Genomic DNA, 20,023 nt, shown 5'->3' with positions numbered 1-20,023 from the left:
AAAGATTTTTGTCAATTATAAGACCGAGGTCCTTTACTTGATTAGAGACTGGGATCACCTATCACAAGAGCTCACAATTTCCACGGCATGTTACGTAGGTACAGTAGTAAGGGTTGAAGAGAATGTTGCCTATTTTGGCATTTAAAGTGTATCAGAGTTGGAGAAATGCTATTATCACTTTTTGTGAAATACACAGTAGGTATTTAGGTAGGCAGTAGCAGTAGGTACCATTCATTCGTCACCCTTTTTTATTTTATTTGCTCCAGAAAAAGGTCGATTGCTTGATTTTACCGAGAAATAGAAACGGAACGATACCAACTCTAGTTTTGACACCTGTTTAAAATAATTCATTTATATACAAACACTTTGAAACGAGTCTCTTACGCAGAACGGGTTGCGCCAAATGCGTCATCGTGTAAAACTGATTTTTTTGCCAACGTTCTGTTTGGCCTTACACCCGACAGGATACCGCGAACGTTGTCATTCTATTCCCCCACACAGACTATTCTCAGCGGCTAATGACGGCAAATTGCCCCCCACAGCGACCAGAATAACCTATCAGAGGCAGGTAATCTCTGCGTGTGACAGTGATGGTTTAGTCGCGGCTAAACGTGGCAAAAATGGATTTATGAACAGAAAAGTTGAGAGGTCACACGTGCGGAAATAAAAGTATACGGCAATTATTTACATTGTGTTGGTATTAAATTTCTTTAATATCATCTGCTCGAGTTAAATATAGCGTCGGATTAAATGGGTTAACGCGTTAACACTTCCTTTGAAAGCCGATAACATCCATTTGAGTTTAACACTTAGTATTTCTCACAATAAATAATAATAAAAGATTCCTTTTTTCATATCCAACTATGTACTTATGTACATCTGTTGAATTTGTGTGTATAACAGAACAGCAATGGTGAGGATTACAGTAAATCTGATTTGTTTTACATTGCCACCGACGCGGTTGGCTGATCAGACTACCTATATTTTGTTAAGCAGGAAACTCATCGAGATAAAAACACAATCGATTCTTCCGGACTTACAACAATAGAGTTCCCTCAAATTCGCGCTCAGATCGAATTTGTCTATGGCCAGCGGATCGGAAACTGGCCCTCTAGCCAAACGTACAAATAGTTGACGCTCCGTAACGAGCGACAGGCAACTGGATCTGTCGCAACAATACGTAAGGCCGATACTGATAGAGAGAGATACTACGATACAGTCCGTCTGCACTCATGCTTAGAGAACCTGTACGGTACGGTAATGGCGCCGGCGGCCCGGAAACACCGTTAGCCTTAAACTGTTGATCTATAAGCGATTGTGTCATGCACTCTTTCAGCTTTACTGAGATTTAGATGACAGAGAAATGGGTTGACGTTTAGACTTATTCGTTTCCAAGTAGGTAAATACATACACGCAAAGGTTACAGAGGACGGTTTAAATCACATAAAACATGCTTAGAGCTTCTATGTTAGGTGCTTGTTTGTTGCTGTTTGAGCGACCTAGCTGTGCTGTTAAAACACTAACTTAACAATTACATCGATATATTTTGTATACTTAAGTAAAAAATACTTACCTACATAATTTAGTCATGTAGAGCAAGGTGTAGTGTATGTGGTGTGTACCTACATCGAAATCGTGAAAAGAATTTCAAAGAATACAATTTCAAATGTATATATTTTATATAACATTTTATAAGCTAACCGATCTACCTAATTAGATAGACTACTTAAACGGAAGTAGCTAAGTACCTACAATTATTTAAATAAGTCATACCTACACTCTTTGTCCGCCTTAAGCGGACTAGGTAGAGTTGTTATTGTATTTTAATCATTTTTACGTCTGAGAAAGGCGACGTTCCTTGTTATTAATTATACAGTTGATATTATGTGACCGGTCTCTTTGCATCTGCAACCTCTCCCAGTAGGATTTGACGTGGTAAACGAGTCTGCTCCATTCGATACACATGCCCGAGCCACCTAAGTCGCCTCTTCTTTAGTATGGCTGCGATACTAGGAAGCTGTGCCTCGGCTAGAACAGACTCGTTTGTCACGCGATCCTTCCATGTGATGCCCAGTATGCTCCGCACACAGCGCATGTGAAAGGAGTTCAGCCGGCGTTCTTGTTTTGCGTACGATGTCCAGGTTTCAGTACAGAAGTGTACTTAGGACACATAAAGAGACCGGTCGGACGGCCAATGCTGCGCTTTAAAGATTGCGTGAAGCGTGACATGGTCAAATTTGATATTCCATGCAACCAGTGGCAGCGGCTGGCCGAAGACCGACCCACGTGGCACCGTGTTGTCCATGACGGTCAATCCAAGCACGACAACGCCTGGTTCTCCTCCTTGAATGATAAACGCATGAGGCGTCACGAGCAGGCCTCTCTCGAATTGGGCTATACAGCCACGAACGTAAGTGTCGCAAGGATGCTGCTTGAATCATCTGTTATAGATGCAAAGGCCTATTATTATTATTATTATGTGACCTCTACCAGTCTACCCCATCCCAGACCACTTTCTTCGCATCAACGGAACGTCAAACGCTAAAAAACAAAGAAAATTTCGCTTATTCATTCGAAGTGACGACGTCCGTCGTTGTGACAACACTGACAACACGACAAGTCTGGTCTGGGAGCGAGAAATTTCAATATGTTTAATATTTTATAATTAAGATGATGGCGGGCAATATTAAATTAACTGCGTTATTATCAACCCACCTTGCCCTGCGAAATAACGACAGAAATTTAATGCACGTTTTCTGTTGCACATGCTATTCCATTCATTGGATCTTCATGCATGATCCTGCCTGCATTTATGAACTTTCGAATTCATCTCTTTAAAATATTTAGCATACGCGCTACAGACCTAAAGCATACCTAATAAGGTAAAAGCACCAGTGCCCGACAATGTCCCAATAGATGCCATCTTAAGTAATTGTCAATAAATGTAACAGAAGGGAGATGACACCATAAGGATAAGGCGATAGCGTGTCGAGCACTGGTACGTTTACCTTATTATATAAGCTGGCATAAGAAAAGTTATTTTGATACCAACGATGTTTTGTTGTGGTGAAATGTAAACATTAGTGTTCCAATGGAGACCATTATCGCCAATTTCAGCAGTAAACAGCCGACGATGTGGCACTTAAAAAGCTATTAGATTCTAGTTATAACGCGAAATCGAAATCGCAAATGTATATTTAGAGATTTTATAGGCAATCTGTGTTAAAATACCTACTTCAGAAGTTTCAGAACAGTTTCATTCCGGAAATGTTCAATATAGTTAGGTACCGAGCGGCTTTCCGCATATCTACGAGTATATACCTACCTAACTATAAATACCTACTAGTTACCACATATATAGGAAGGAAGCTAGTCACTCATATGTACACTCATTGGGCATCCAACCGATCCCATCCACCCTGAATATTGTGTAACGAAACCTACTGAAAAACTCAAAAGCAAACTGGTCATAGTATGGAAAAATACGCTAAAAGCGCAAACCATTGTTTTCAAAGCGTTACAGCATAGACAATAAATCTCCTCTAGATTAACTGTCGACCTTACAGGACCAGGAGCTTTCCATTGTTCTGTTTTATGTGGGCTTTTTACGTCTTCATCCCATCTGTTACATGTAGACGCACGATCTGCCACACTATAAAACACAGTAAACATTACGGTTTTGTGGTATTGCGATGCATGGCTGCTAAAAATAACCTCACGTTTCAGAACTAATAAAGAAACAAGCACCAGAAGTGAGCAAATCTAAGTAGCCGAATTATTTGATTAAGCTATTAAATTGTCTCGAGTGTCATGACATGACTGTCGAGAGCTGTTGAAGTGTAGAGACTACATATAGACAATAAATAATGTAATGTAGGTAAAACGTGACCGAACCTATTATTATGAGTTATGAGCAACTTTTGTTATGAGTTATGAGAACAACAACACTGAATATTTGATAGTTCAATTCGACACGTGGAACGTTAAATATTTCATTCATGAGTTTCATCAAGTTGCGTAAAGATATCTTCCGCCGCCTAAAAATGTCACCTAATACACTTTAATCATTTACCCAACCGACCTTTATGAAGAATAAAGCAGGAGAATGTATGTACGAGTATGTGTAGTCTACGCGTAAATATTACAAAAATCAATTGTAGGGAAAATTGGTAGATGTGATTTGATTTACTAATTAAGATACGAAAGTCTACGACAAATTAATGGACTCCTGTCTGAAGCAAATACAAGCGACTAATAAATTGTTACGTCAATAACACACTCGAGATTCAAGAATACACCCAGTGAGTGATGGTTTGTACTTACATATGTTATATGGTGTAGGTATCACATATCACATTGAATATGCGTACCCGTGCAAATAATCCGGACGACTAAACTGGGATGAATACTAAAAATAAATTCGGGAATTCACTACCCCTCACAAAGGACACTATTTGCAAACGTGCTGCGATATCTAATTCAATTTGTCCCTTTGAGAAAATACATAAAATGAAAGTTGTAAGAGATTCGTGGAATATTTTGGCGAGTCCCTTTTAGGTTTCAAGAGTTGTTGCCGTCATTCCAGGGATTTCTTCCCGGACACCGTAGTATCATTGAGAACCTTTATTATCTGTAGGTATTAGTTTCTATGTACATAGTTAATAGCAAGGATATACATATATGTATGAACATTGAAAGTCAGTTAGGTAATAGGGGGAGCACGACAATAGGGTTGTTTACCCTGCCTAAGTGTCGCCTAATTTATGACTGCCACTCTAGGATATGAATGGTAACTACTATATTAACAGAACATCTCTGAATCGCACAAATATTTGTTTTCGCGTACTGAATGCAAATGGTAAGATATATTTATACTGACTGTAAAAAAATCTGACCCATGTCAGTGAACCTACATCATTTTTCTTAGACTTAGAGACCACCATAAAGCGTACGTCGCCCTCACATGTTCGACGGTCTCCCCCAATGGGACGCCTTATAAAATGCAAAGTAAACTTACTAAAACATTTGAAAACAAGTATAAAGGGACATCGAAAGTGTCAGTTAACACTCATTAGAGAAAAATAATTAGACAATAGCAAAAATAAACTAGACTTAGTCCCCCGTACGAGAAACTCAAGGCTGAGCCAAAATTACATACAACAGACATTTGCTCGGAGCCAACAGTTGTGTCACTTAGCTTGACAATGTATTGCAACAGGAGAGGAGAGATAAATAGACGTAGTATAGCCGCCATCAGACATATGGAAGCAACACGGTGCTCAGAAATATCTGGACACGCACATAACGACAATAAAAGTAGATTTTGTACTAAAATTACTTGGTAGGTAAGTAATACCCACGTTTACCTAGGTAACCAAGTAGACTTAGCAATCTCCTACATAGATAAGTACTTTAATGTTCATCAATCTTCAATTATGATAAGATTCACCCACGTCTTCATAAAGTTAATATTATTTAGATACCTACTCAAGAGTTCGTTGCCTTTAGAAAATTTGCAACATTCAATATAAGTTTATGATAAATTTATACCATCGGCGGTTACTGGTAGGTAGAGATTTAAATTAGTATCTTTTTCTAATTTTTGCTAGTGGCTATCCGTTAAATTACATTTGTGCAGAATACCTGTTTCACCGCCAACGTGTTTGAAATTTATACATATTGTGATATTAATACCTACTCGTTAGCAGCTGCCCATGCCACCCGCTAAGCGGACAGTACTCATGATAAAATAAAATTAACCCTTAACCACAGAAAAAAATAATTCTTCACAAAAAAATGACAATATACCGAAATTATAATACAATATTGGAATATCACAACCTCAGAGCATAAAATCACAACACAATACACGTGTGACTCTACTTGTACAATTCCTATTCTAAGGCCGATAGTCCACTATCATATGTTTATCATAGAAATAATGATCATAGGCAACATGCCATCCTTTTTCTTCACGTTGGAGAAAAAGAGAGGCGTCTGTATAGTCTGTTAGGCCTGATTTAGACGGCGTGCGAACTCGCATGCGATTTTAGTTACATTGCGGGCTGTTGAGGTTACATACAATTTTGCAGAGCCATCAAATACCGCAATGTAATAAAACTCGTATGCGAGTTCTCGTACCGTCTAAATGGGCCTTTAGGTCTGTACCTATGATCATATTTCTATGATAAACATATGATAGTGGACTATCGGCCTAATAGACAGACACCAGGCTACTTTTTACTTCTGGGCGCTTCCAATGCTAATATCATTAATAAGAATTCTCGGCTATTTTCTTACATTTAAATTTCCCTTGTTTCAGGACAACGTCACCTCCAGGCGAGCCTCTAGTCCGAGCCCCAGCGGGCAAGCCAAGATGTCCGCCCGCCATCTCAAGGCTGCGCGTCGAGAAAGTTGAGGGCGGTCTGGCGGTTGCCGGCGTCGTAGTCGCCGCCAACTGCCAGATCGTCCTGCCCATATTCGGCTTCCTCTTCATGCTGGTTGGATGCGTGCTTACTGGTTAGTTTACATGATTTTCCACATTTCTCTACTCTACATTACATTACCTAAGTTTTAAAGCAGAAATAAATAACTTACTAGAGAAATGATTTGTGTTGCTTCTCCGTGATCTTAAAATGTTTTGATAATTCATAAATGGAATAACCTTTCATTGTTAATTTTCAACAGGAAACTAGCTTATTTGGTCAATTGACCGGAAGTAGAAAATTGCATTTTAAGAATAGCACGCAAATTATCTATGGCTGGGTGACCAGTGTATAATTCAAATTACCTTTCGATGAGTTTTAAATGAATAGTAGAGTTAAAACAGTAAAAAAATATAGATGGCGTACCTACTTACTTTCAATAAAGTAAGATGACAAAAGGCGTCTCTTTCAAAAGGGCGTCATAAAAGCAAAACGTTAATGGAGGTTAATTGTTATATTCTCAGAAATAAAAGACTTCGTAATGAAGAATGACTTTTCCATAATAATGGCTTTTGTATGATGGTACAATTAAATTTTATTTTTTCACAGCTACGTCGTACCGTGTCCGTGGGGAAAATGAAGAGCAGGAGCATTATCAAGAACGCATCGCATTTACGGGAAACTCTCGGGTGCTCGGCCCCGTTTGCATAGTAGCTGGTGCACTAATGACAATTGCAGGTTAATAATAATCAATTATTATTCTAGACTGTATAGTAGATGTATTTAATTTATGGTTTGTAAAATATGGCTATCAACACCCTTGACTATCAAAAGACACAAGTAACAAATTAATGACATGAGGCTCTAAAGACAAATATTATTCTTTACCTAGACGCTTCAATTTATGAAATGAACTTTCTTAAAATATTTGTCAATTTAGGTAAGTACCTAGGTATGACGTAATTATATGGCGCGTCAATTGTTTTAATAGTGTTCGCTTTATAACGTTTTTTTTTTTTAATTCTCTAAAATGTAATAATTGTAATTGCTGTAAACTTATAAGTATGTATGTATGTACTTATGATGTAAAATTAATTAGGTAGTTCAAAGCTGTAAGTACGTCCAAAATTATAATAATATTATGTCCACAGTAGCTAAATCTGATGTCTGTTGACGTAAATGATTGACTAGACATCTAATTAAAAATCAACAAATTACAAACCAATGCATGTTTATTGTCCAAAGCGCGTAGATGCTAACACGTACGCACTATGACGCCGTGTCCATTCTTTAACTTTGCTAAATACTCAAGCAATATCCGACACATAGAGGCCATTTAGATTAGAACCGTGGGCAGTGCTTCATAAGGTCTAACATAAAACAAATCACGTATTATTTAGTGTTATTTTGATATAACAAAGTTGTTGATTGTTTCAGGTATCGTCCTATGCATACTGATGCGTGCAGCCCAGCGACGCCAAAGGAGGCTGGCATTCCACTGTCCCATTCACGGAGACTTCTATCCCTTGAGCCCACAGAATACCAGAAAATATTCCCGTAAGTCATATAATCGTTATAATTAAGTTAATTGGAATGTTCCGTCATCGGGACTATGACATTGGTCATTTACCATTAATCATTTTACAGTAAGCCATATCATATCATATGTACGTCATATCTCAAATATGTTTTACTTGGGTTGGTCTGTGCTTCTAAAGCTAATGCGAGCTATGATTTGTTATTAATCCCACGACAAGTAGGTACATAGAAAATAGTAGGTACCAAACCTATACTTACCTATACAAACTTTTGTAACCAGTGTATCTATTTCCTACAAGATTGTCAAGGATCAACAGTTTCGAGTAAGAAAACAATTTACAAAAAATTCATATACTTTATAAGAATAGTTGTTGTCAAAATCAAGAAGATTATTTTATTACCATTTGATTTTTATGGTTTTCTTATCATCGATCTCCGCAAAGTAACGCCTTATTATGACATCGATGACTAATAGTTGTTTCTAATTTTCCAGGGAGTCCCAGCGGAATCTGGCTTGGTATCCGCAGCTGGCTCGGGCTGGTGGAGGAGGGCGAGTCCCCGCGCTGCCCGCGCTCCGCGGAGCCCGCGTCACCGGCCCGTGCTGACGCGCCTTGCCCGCCGCCTTTACCTTTCCTTGTGCCATCTGACTCCGTCGTGTAAGTGTCTTGATCAAAATACTCAGCTTTTTTTAATCGTGTAACCCTTTGCTGGGTAGTTAGCGCTCAAATCATATTCCTCCATTGACTCAGATCCTGGGCTGCTTGGGTACCTAATCCGCTTTTACCCCATTCATAACTGTATTTGCAAATCACTATGTCCGTCTACTCTCAATTAGGTATTAATCCATGAAATGTATTCTATGAAATTAACGCGTAAATGTTTAATATCAAGCTTCCTTAATTATACTGACATTTTGATCCGCCTACAAATAATTAATATCTTTACTTGTTACAGGGGTATGGCGTCAGTTTTAGGAGCTCCGTTAAGCCCTGAAGCAACGTTTGGATCTATTAAGTCTCTCGCTATATCCAGAGAAGTGGCAAGCTTCCCACTTTCACGCTCTCCAACTCCACCCCCTCTGAGGTAAATATATACAAGATACATAAATAAACAGCCCGTATTCCCAAAAGGGATAGACAGAGCACATAAAAATGCTCAAGTTTCAGTACCACTCTTAGCAAAAAAGTGGTTGAAAGGAAACGAAATGGTGATATTCGCTAGTCGATTAACCCACATCACAATTGGACCAATATCCCAAAGTCGACTTCAATGACACGCAACGCGCAAGGAAGGAATGGGAGTGGTAAAATTCATAACCCGTCACCACACGGGGTATATGCATAAAAATAAATAATTTGCAATGATTCCTATACTTTAAATCAATATACCGTGGTTTCTTTTTTCAGTTGTCCACCGTTCAAAGAAGAGCCAATGATCCAGAACGACATCCCGAATGCGGTGACTCGACCCGACTTCGACTGCGGGTCGCCGACGTGCAACTACAGAGTCGTCGAGTGCAAGCTCACGACCACCGACGAGATTTGCCGAGGCGTCCCCATGCATGCCAGCGTCCATAAGGCCTCAGACAGAACCAGACCAACCACAGTTTCCATCACGATACCTAACGAAGGAAAGGGCTAACCGATCTCAATGGACTGAAATCATTAGATAATTATTATATTTGATGAGAACAATGTGAACTTATTTTGATAATAAGGCGAGGTCATATTGAACCCGTCTATTCAAGGCATGTTGTTTAGACGGAACGGAGTACGATGTAATATTTTCCATTAAGCCATTACCTTTGCATATTGATTTTAATGTTAGCTCAAATAATCACATCTGTCTTCCGTTAGTAGCACCATCTGACGAATACTGAACGTCTCACTGAAACTAAAATTCACTCTATCTTCTATACGTGTTAATATCTAAAGTACTAAAGTATCCCACTTCTGATTATATTATGTAAGTAATATTTTTGGAACCTACTTAAATATAAGTTATAGCACAGACGCAAATTATAACGTAATCCATGTAAACCTATGCTCAGAATGATTACTCAATCAGTTTAACTAATTAAGTCTCAATTATTATCGTACTTTCTTTGCTCTATGTATAGCAATATGTCCCGCCAAATGTGGTATGTAAGTAAGAGGTGTAAATGAAAGATCAATTCAGGAATATGATTGACTGCTATATCACTAAAAGTTATTTAAAATTAGTTTATACTTTTGTCATAATTCATAAAATAGCTATTATAATTTAACTGACAAATTATTCCTAATTCAAAATTGTTTATTGCGACATCATAATTATGTATGTGAGTATTATGTGCGGTGTATATTGTATTGTGTGAAATGCTCATATGTATGTATATGTGTCCTAGTCGTAAAATAATTGATTGTTTTTCATATGACATTTATATTTGACGAAATGGTTGTCGAATCAATGTATAAAAGAGGCAGAACAAGAATTGTATAGCTACCTACTTAAATGATTCTCTTAGATAACACAACTCCCCAATAATACCGGATGACCGAAGCTGAAAGTTTAATTAATACTTGTAATATCAGAATGTTATCATACCTATGTCAGAAATTACAATAAAGAAGATGAATATTTAGTAATCCGTATTATGTATTTTCCTATATGTATAGTTTTGCTAATTAATCTAGTAGGTGTTTGTCTCTGAAACCAAAAAAACTAAAATTCATCATTCATTTTCGACTAAGGTACTACAGTAGGTAAATCGCTCAGTGACATTATAACCTGTATAGTAGATAATTTCGTTGATTACGTTGATCGTATCATAGTAGCTATTTAAGAAATTAAGTTAAGATAAGTACATTCATACTTCATACAAACACATATTACCCCTAGTCGTAGTTCCGAAATGTGATATTTTTATTTATTTAACATGGTCGATGATATTTTGGTACAACACTTCAATTTTATATTTATTTTAAAACTATTTATACCTATACATAAATTCTTCAATTTTAATTATTTTGGTGAAATTGCCAAAAGATGTTGCCAAAATTCATAATACATTGCATTATTTGAAACCGTTTAAGTCACCATTTAAATGTTTGGTGATGTGCAATATTATGTTCATATTTTTTTAGCATCACACTCAATCATGCTCACAAAAGACATAGTAGGATGCAAAAGGTGTAGATAGAATTGTAGTCCAAGTGTAAAATTAGCTATTACTCGTAGTCTAACAAGTAACAGATGATTTTTGTGATGAAGGCATTTATTGGCCAGGTTGTTCGAAATCGTAAGGAATGTCATTTTTATAATCCTTAGGTAAGTGCCACGCCTAAGTAACCTATTATTATTGTATACTTAATTAAGCTATTTAATTTTGTTATAATCGTAAGGACAACGTGAAAATACAATTTTGAAGTTAAACTATTCCTTTTTATTTGTTGTAACCCTCTATTAATACCAGCGAAACCAGCCTTGTTCTAAATAGGTTATGGGCCAGAAAAAAACTTGACCGAGTAACCGGTATCCACGGAACTATTGGTGATGGTGCAGTGAGCTTAGAAAACGGAGTTCTTGAAAAGCCGAAGCACTTTATTATCAATAAGTTTGTCATCAAACACTTAACAAGCAATGTTGAGTTTTTATTTCCGCTCTATGGAAAAACTACGACCTACGATGTACTCGTATCAATTACACTAAGTCACACTAAGTATAAGTTTCCACAGGCCCACACAATATGGCAAAGCACGTCGCGAGGCAATGTGCTCGCGCGGCAAATGTTCAATATAGACGTGACACTGCCTCGGCCGAGGGACGTCTTCACAGAACGTTTAGCGCGACGTGCCTCGCGCTGCGTGGCCCCGGTTCATCGTGAACCTTATGGGAATGCACGAAAGTCTATATAAGACGGCTACGGGCGTATTGACAATAATTACTCCTTACAAACGAACTGTCATACAAATCATCATTCGCCGTATGAGGTATAAAGACCAAATTTATTTAGGTAGTGACATCTACATTTAAAGAACTGAACTACAGCAAAGATACTATAAGCTAAACTTTTCAAATTACATTACAAATATTATGATATTATACTGAAACTGATACCAATACTGCGATAAGCAAAATACTTAATTACTATGAAAGTAATTGGCAAGATAACACATCCTTTTTAGTCTTTTTTCGCACTGGCAGTCTTTGTTCTCCCACTTTCCTTTGTTAATGCAGTGGTGGCAGCCATCTTGAATAAAATTTCACGGTGGCATAAAGTGTAATTCCAAATAAAAAAATAATGTCAATAATGGTGAATGAGATACAAAATAAAAATTGACATAAAAAATCACAATATTTTTAAAGACTAAACCATTTGAAAATACTCTAAAAGAGTGTGTGAAAATTATTAAAAGATCACCAATAAAACAAATCAGCTGTTATCCGTCAATCGATGTCAACAAAATTACATAATTTTGTTTAGAAAAACAGTGTAGCCTCCGATTTTGAGTGTCATTTTGATATTAGCAAACATGCAGATTCATATAAATGTTCTGCAGAACAAATTATTCAAGTAAATGTTTACCCTAAGGGTGCCAAAATTCTCGACTAATTTACGACTTTTTGTAGAATGTAGTCCACAATACATTTTTTAAACATGGATCACAACAATATAATTGAGTGTGGTGGATTTTATTTTATACACAATTTTGATTCGGGAAATCTTGGTCACGTGGAGCGAGTGCCTACGGAGCTTATTGGTATGTTTCCTATTGTTTTTGTTTGGTCAAACTACAAAGTCCAATGCCGTTACACAGATCCAATTTGCAGTGCCAATAAAGCAGGGTTGTCATTCATGGCTAAAGAATAATGTATACTGAACGTCGCCCGAGGTTAAGCAGTTTTTCAATGAATATTTTTCTTTGTAGGTCAACAATGAACTCATAAGAATATGCTCCTTATACAATGATTCTTATATGAATTTGTTTCTTTATAAAATCTTGTTTTTTTATAAAGGACTGGTCAGACATCCTAGGTCAGCTTACAATTAATTTCATTTGCAGCTCCAAGCCTTAACCTAAAAACAAATACAGCAGAAACCCCGGACTATGAGTTCAACATGTGGACTCGGCCAGATTGTGCCGGCACCGAGTTTGAGAATGGCAACCGCACCTGGTTTTACTTTGGCATCCAAGCCAGAGAGCCTCTTGTGACCGTAAGTATGAGGAATTGAGATAACATCACGTCAATACAATACTGCCCGCTGCTAATTTACTTTTTATGATCTTTAACACTTTCAAGCAAGGGTATGTCAATTAAAGTGTTGTTAAAACTTATATGGCAACATCTATAGAAATTGCTCACCTAAAAAGGTTAAGTAAAAAACTGGTCAAACCAACATCTTTATGCATTTGAATTATGTAATGAAGAAAGAATATTTCTCTCTGGCCTGCTATGTAATGTATGTTTTGTGTTGCAGGTGCGGCTGAATCTAATAAACCTGAACAAGCAGGGCAAGATGTATAACCAGGGTATGGCGCCAGTCACGCGGACACTGCCAGGGAAACCACAGTGGGAGAGGATAAAAGATCGGCCAGTACATTCTGTAAGCATTAACACCAACCAAACTAGGTATAAGTAGATTCGGAGGAGATGGAGGATACTCTGTTGCAAAATACTATAAAAACTTATGGCAAGAGTAAATAGGTATCTCATAGGTAAGCATGCTCCACCGTAGACCGCATCATCACTTACCATCAGGTGTGATTGTGGTCAAACGTCTACCTATTCATACTAAACAAAAAAAAAAAAAAAAACAAACTACTACTATAACATTCTTTGCAAAAAACTGCATGGTTATATCTAGTTTCTCATTCTGATCTGAATGTGAAATGTAGTTAAGGTTAGGGATATAACACAGAGGCCAGAAAACACATGCAATGGTCTATGGTTGGAGAGTGTACTATCAGCTGCAAAATTGCATGGAGAAATTATGAATGAATTCATTGATAAATTCGCCATGCACTTTTGCAGCTGATAGTACATGTATCATCTAAGAAATGTAATGTGAGAAAGAAGAATTGGCCTTTGTAGGTACACAATTATTATATTCTCTGTAGTTTATGTAATTTGTGTGCAATAAAGTGTTTTACTTGAGGTAGCCACCCAAGATCATGATAAATGGAAAGTCTTCTGGAGCCCACATCATCACTTAGAGATAGGCCTTCCCTTGAGTTATATATTGTTATATTTTGTACATGTAAATAAATCTCTGGAATGCCTTTTCAAAAATTTGCTATTGAATTTATAACAATAATAACCTTGAATTTGTTGGTTACAGTTTAAATTATTGGAGATAGATCTAGAAGGCGTTTGAGGGGTTAAATGACAATGACTCCTCATATTAATTAATCACATTGTTCTTTACAGATGGACGACAACACATTCACGCTAAGCTTCAAGTACCGAACGTCAGACAATCTGAAAGCGACGACGTTTTTCGCGTTCACCTACCCCTTCTCCTTCGCGGAACTACAAATAGCCCTCAACTCTATAGACTTAAAGATGCTGCCGGCACCAGCCCCGCAAGCTCCTGACGATATATACTACTGTAGAGAGTGCGTTGTATACTCGCTCGAAGGTACGTTATTAATGTTATTGTGCTGTCTGTGTTTGTCAGTACAGATGATGCTATCCTGCTCCGTCGCAGAACTACAAATAGCCCTCAAGTGGCGAAACTACAAAATATAGCCTCTGACTTATATGCCTGCCTGCCTGCACCACTCGCTCGAAGTATGTTATTATTGCCTTGTTTAATTGACAATAGAGTTGATTATTATCCTCTTTTTGTTTGCGGAGCTACAAATAGCCTCAGGTATAGAGTTCAGACTCTATTGTAGTTATTGAAAATAGCTTATCGTAGAATGTAAGTTGTAACCAATAAAATTATATTACAAGCTATTCCGGTATGCCAAACACGGGAACGGAGCGACAGTATTTCTCCTCCGAGTGTCTGTATTCTGTATTAATGAAAGAAGTACAGGTAGTCTACCTCGCGCAAATAGCATGACCCCGCTCCAATGCTATTGAGAGATAAAATACGAAGATGCGGTAGATAAAGATTCACGTCTTATATTTTATAATATTTTGAATAGTAATAGTTACTCTCATTAAAAAAACATTTTGTTTACAGGCAGACGAGTGGACTTGCTAACAATAACCTCTCATCACGGCATCACAGCAGAGCGTGAGGACAGACTCAAACACTTGTTCCCCGAGAACAAGCCTAGAGCATTCAAGTTTCAAAACAAGAAGGTTAGTAATTAGTTACTCGTACAAGTGCGCTCGCCACTGCAGCTTAAACGAAGCATGGCAACTAAACGGATTATGTCGTGTGACACTAATAACGGCTTATGGTAAATCGGTCACACTAGATTGACTGAAAGGACGACAAGTTTTCAAGTGCATATTTAATTAACCCCCGACGCAAAAACGAAGGGGTGTTATAAGTTTGACGTGTCTGTCTGTCTGTCGGTCTGTTTGTCTGTCTGTTTGTCTGTCTGTCTGTGTGTGTGTCTGTCTGTGGCATCGTAGCTCCCGAACGGATGAACCGATTTTGACTTAGTTTTTTTTTGTCTGAAAGCTGAGTTAGTCGGGAGTGTTTTTAGCCATGTTTCATGAAAATCGGTCCACTATGTCGCGGTCGGGGTTTTTTTCAAAATTTTAATTTTGTGGTTAGGTTATTTATCTATAGTTACATAAAAAAAATACTGTTATTTATCTATTACATTCGCATTTCGCGAAGTTACATATTAGGCACTGGTCACACCGCGAGCTAGTAAGCTATGAGCTATCGGCTATAAAAACGAACAAAAGATAAGCACTCCCGTGCAAATAAAAGAGACACGGCGATGTTTATAGTTACTCGCCCAGCGGTGAGCTATCAATATCGCCGTGTCTCTTTTATTTACAAGGGAGTGCTTATCTTTTGTTCGTTTTTATAGCCGATAGCTCATAGCTTACTAGCTCGCGGTGGGACCAGTGCCTAATGGAAACAATAATTATGAATATTTTACTTCCCACTGAACATTGTAGGCAGCCTTGTTTGGCTAATGTGGAGTAGGGATTCATACATACATGGTTTCAATTTCAATTTCAATTTATTTAATAAAATATAAAAATGTAACATTACAGGAGACCTAAATCATTACATTTCTTAAAGTAAAGTACATACAGCTTATTTGACAAAATAACATTAATGATAAATACATTTAAATAGAATTCAGTACGACGAACATGTAAAATAATAATAATAAAAATAAAATAAAAGCACAGTAAATTAATATATTAGGTCAGACTTTCGCATATCTTCAAACATTCACTCTCATTCACATGGTTATATTGCTTATAGCTAGTTCTAATACGGATTGAAAATTCATACATAAGTAAAGTCACGCGAAAACACTCAAAAGTGTATCTTACCAACGTTACAAATTTACAATCTAGATGGAAATATGTTACGCTCTCGTAAGCGATTACTTTAACTTTGTTGTAGTCCTAAGGCACCCCAGAGGTGCAAAGGGCCGTCACAAACTCGCGCCGCGCCTTCCTATCTTCAGCGACCCTCAAACCAGCCGCTCGTAACTCATATTCGACGGACCGCTTCCATGAGTGGACAAGGCACCTGGGCTCACTGCTTGCATTTTGCGGTGTCCAGCCGAAAGCAATGCTTGCGTTATTTCTTTCCCCTCTCCGAATAATGGTGTGACCAATTCATCTCCATTTTTATGTCGCAAATCGCAATTTCCTCGTCAATGGGTTTTTGCTGGCATAAACTCCACAGGTCTTGATTTCGGATAGTGTTTGGCTAGAAAACGCGAAGGATCGACCTCAGGGACTTGTTGACGAATACTTGAAACATGTCACATATTTACATTTTAATAAGTAATTTCGTGTTTCACATGTTTATCAGTTTATGAAACAAATTAAATTAAAGTTTCATTACTCCACCAGGTAATCTTCATATCAGCGCGCGTGCACCCCGGCGAAACTCCATCAAGCTTCGTCTTCAACGGCTTTCTCAACCTGCTCCTATCGCGCCACGACCCCATCGCCATACAACTGCGCAAGCTATACGTGTTCAAGATGATACCGTTCCTCAACCCCGACGGGGTTGCCCGCGGGCACTACCGGACGGACACGAGGGGGGTCAATCTGAACAGGGTCTATTTGAACCCCTCGCTGATTTACCATCCCACGGTTTACGCGTCTAGAGCGTTGATAAGGTTAGTAAAAATAGTATTTTAAAGGAAAAGACAACACTAAAAGTTACTAACGTCGTATTGTTAAAAAAACAAAGCCTCTTTCGTCTTATGGTTCTTATTAATTAGGTTCATATACATATGGCCTTAGTTTATGTGCTTTAATGGTCACAATAGTTTTCTCCACGTGAACTTATTGCAGGTACTATCATTTTGGCTGTGAAAAAGAAGACACGTTCGACGACGCTAAAAGCATAGCGTCTCGCAGCATACAGAACATCAGTGAAGTGAGTGTCGAGGTAAGAGACTGCTATATTCATTGTGACTGAATCGTAATAAAATAACCCATCTCTGTTTCCTGTCACGTTTACCAACTAACCGATATAAATTAGGGATAGCTCGAATCCAAGCATTTCCGAATTAGGGGTTAGTCATACGGGAAAAGATATTGGCAATCGAAACCACAAACGTAATCATTTACGCATACAATGTCAAATCTTTTTATCCATTATGTTATCTTCTTTCTTTGAGCCATAGGGTTAGAACTAGGGCTGTCAGGACTGACTTAGCCAAACCAAACATTGGTTTCTACAGTCAAATCCGGTTTTACTCTTTAACCAGTAAAAACCGGTTTAGAAGGCCATTCTAACTCTTTGAACGCCACGCCTATTATTACGGCACGTCATCGTAAACCTTGTCGGTAAGCACGAACATTGGCTTCAATCTGTACATCTATTGACTTTGGCGCTCAAAGGGAGTCATGCCAAGCTTAACGCTTGGCAACCCTAGTTTACATCGCCCCATCACATTCGCATGTCAGTCGTTCTCTTGAATCAGATGCTCGAATCGAAGAAGAAAAAGGGTCCCCCTTACAAGTCGAAGCCGCTCTCCAACAAGTCCTCGAGCACTCTGAAAGCGCGCCCCTCCACCGGCGACACCAAACAGAGGCAGGGCTCCAATGAGGGGTCCTTGATGATCGATCAGGTACCAATAGTGGAAACCGCTTAAGAATAAGACTAAGATTTTCTCAACGCGCGGTTAAAGATTGTAACAAAATCAATGGCGTTGTGTACAAGATCGCGCGTTGCTGCGCGTGATCGGTCATGTAAACAACACCATTAATTTTATTACACTCTTTAACCGCACGGCAAGAAAATTCATCTTAACTTAGCCTAACCGCTCCCGAATAGTAAAGGGTTTTAACCTATTATAATGTCTCTAGTACACTCACATATGTATTTGGTGATAGGTACCTATCGTCGTTATTAACTCAAAATGTATTTTATTGTCAATAGCTAATGGACTCGAAGAAGGGTCCCCCAATGAAAGGGAAACCTTCCTTGCCATCGAACAAGTCTTCCAACACGCTGAAGCGACCTTCCACGACCGAAGGCTCCAAGCAAAACAGCAAGGCGCCCAGCTCCGGGGAGGAAAACTTGAGCGACCAGGTCAGAATACTCAGTCTCACTTACTAGGGCAGTAGTAATAGGGAACTTGACTGTAGTAAACATAAAATATTTTATACCATGCACGAAATAAAGCATCAGATAATTAAAAGAAAAACATGGACAGAAGTTATTTTGAAATCCAAGTTCTATTTAATAAATCAGGTAGAAATATATAAGGTAACAAGTAACCGAGTTGACCGTGTGACGTCAGTCAATTCGATTTCATATAAATTCCTTATTAGCAAGTCATACGAATTCGTTTTGACAGTTCTTAAAAAGAAGCTGATTTGACTAGGAGGCAAGTAGCCTATAGGCATTAAATGAGATATGGTAGGCCCGGGTAACAATAGCGGATCGCCTCGAAAAAGGGCCGTTGAAATAGAAGACCGTACTGGCGAACAAGTCTTCTAATACGCTGAAGCGACCTTCTCAACACGGCAAGCGACACGGTCCAAGCAAAACAGCAAGGCGCACAGCTCCGGAGAGGAAAATTTGAACGACCAGTGGCCCATTTCTCAAAACCGAAAGTTACAAGTTACAAGCGGAAGTCTCTTTTCAACTTGTCATATTAGACATTGACAACCACTTGTAAATTGTAACTTGTAGCTTCGAGAAATGGGCCCCAGGTTAGAATACCCTTTACAGTCTCACATACTGGGGTGATAGCGATGGGCGAGCGATATCTGGTAGCGTAGAAATAGGGTTAAAAGGAAGCCAAACACATATTAAACATCGTGCATCGTTCTCATGCAGGCGTCTGCCATGTCTATATCTGTAGCTAACCATTATGCACGATATAAGAGGCGCATAACGAAGGGCAACTAACCCTTCGTTCAAAAAATAACGTATAGCATAATCAAATTCGTTTTTGTCTAAAACGATAATATATTTATTAGCACACTTCACTGCATATATTACACATTGATCAAAAATGAAGCTTTAGATAAAAGTCTAATTTGCAATGTTACGCTGGCTTAACTTACACTAGACAAAGACGCGATAAGAGCGTAATAACTACGTCATCGGAATTTGGAAAAACAGCTTGTCAACTTTTTTCGAGATCGAATATCTACATCATGGGCACAGTATAATAAAGAGTACTATCGTACAGTATGGCCACTCCCGCTCCCCGCTGAAATCGCCGCCCACCCCCTCTCGGTTACCCGCGAACAGTCGACCTGTCATATCTCACTCACACACGCACGGTACGCGTTCACCTACACGAGCTCAGACTGTGTGCTAGGAACGCGCCTCTTTCATATATTTGATCGCCAGTGTCCGAGGTGTGTCATGGGTGTAATATGACTTCAAATTCATTGGAAAGTCAGAAATTGAATATTTAGCTATGTTTTATAAAGAGCCTTGTTAG

At 38.4% G+C, this 20,023-nt stretch overlaps 2 protein-coding genes across 4 annotated transcripts in view; both read left to right on the top strand.

Annotated features, from left to right (window-relative positions):
* The window catches only part of LOC125242688, a 111,106-nt gene extending 99,728 nt beyond the window's left edge, over positions 1–11,378 (top strand). For all 3 annotated transcript variants that reach the window (XM_048151556.1, XM_048151559.1, XM_048151558.1), the window contains exons 2-7: positions 6,323–6,519; positions 7,035–7,163; positions 7,863–7,982; positions 8,458–8,620; positions 8,919–9,047; positions 9,371–11,378. In XM_048151556.1, coding sequence (XP_048007513.1) covers positions 6,323–6,519; positions 7,035–7,163; positions 7,863–7,982; positions 8,458–8,620; positions 8,919–9,047; positions 9,371–9,605 — 973 coding nt within the window. In that variant the 3' untranslated portion in view covers positions 9,606–11,378. The remainder of the gene's footprint in view (positions 1–6,322; positions 6,520–7,034; positions 7,164–7,862; positions 7,983–8,457; positions 8,621–8,918; positions 9,048–9,370) is intronic.
* An 812-nt stretch (positions 11,379–12,190) lies between these two features.
* The window catches only part of LOC125224606 (cytosolic carboxypeptidase-like protein 5), a 30,485-nt gene continuing 22,652 nt past the window's right edge, over positions 12,191–20,023 (top strand). Inside the window, exons 1-9 of the mRNA XM_048128023.1 lie at positions 12,191–12,706; positions 13,010–13,161; positions 13,426–13,551; positions 14,376–14,586; positions 15,139–15,260; positions 16,959–17,230; positions 17,409–17,505; positions 18,044–18,190; positions 18,502–18,654. Of these exons, the coding sequence (XP_047983980.1) occupies positions 12,604–12,706; positions 13,010–13,161; positions 13,426–13,551; positions 14,376–14,586; positions 15,139–15,260; positions 16,959–17,230; positions 17,409–17,505; positions 18,044–18,190; positions 18,502–18,654 (1,383 nt within the window). The 5' untranslated portion in view covers positions 12,191–12,603. The remainder of the gene's footprint in view (positions 12,707–13,009; positions 13,162–13,425; positions 13,552–14,375; positions 14,587–15,138; positions 15,261–16,958; positions 17,231–17,408; positions 17,506–18,043; positions 18,191–18,501; positions 18,655–20,023) is intronic.

Source organism: Leguminivora glycinivorella, chromosome 3 (genome assembly GCF_023078275.1).
Source record: "Leguminivora glycinivorella isolate SPB_JAAS2020 chromosome 3, LegGlyc_1.1, whole genome shotgun sequence".
NCBI classification, from domain to species: Eukaryota; Metazoa; Arthropoda; class Insecta; order Lepidoptera; family Tortricidae; genus Leguminivora; species Leguminivora glycinivorella.
This window is presented reverse-complemented; position numbering and strand designations above follow the sequence as displayed.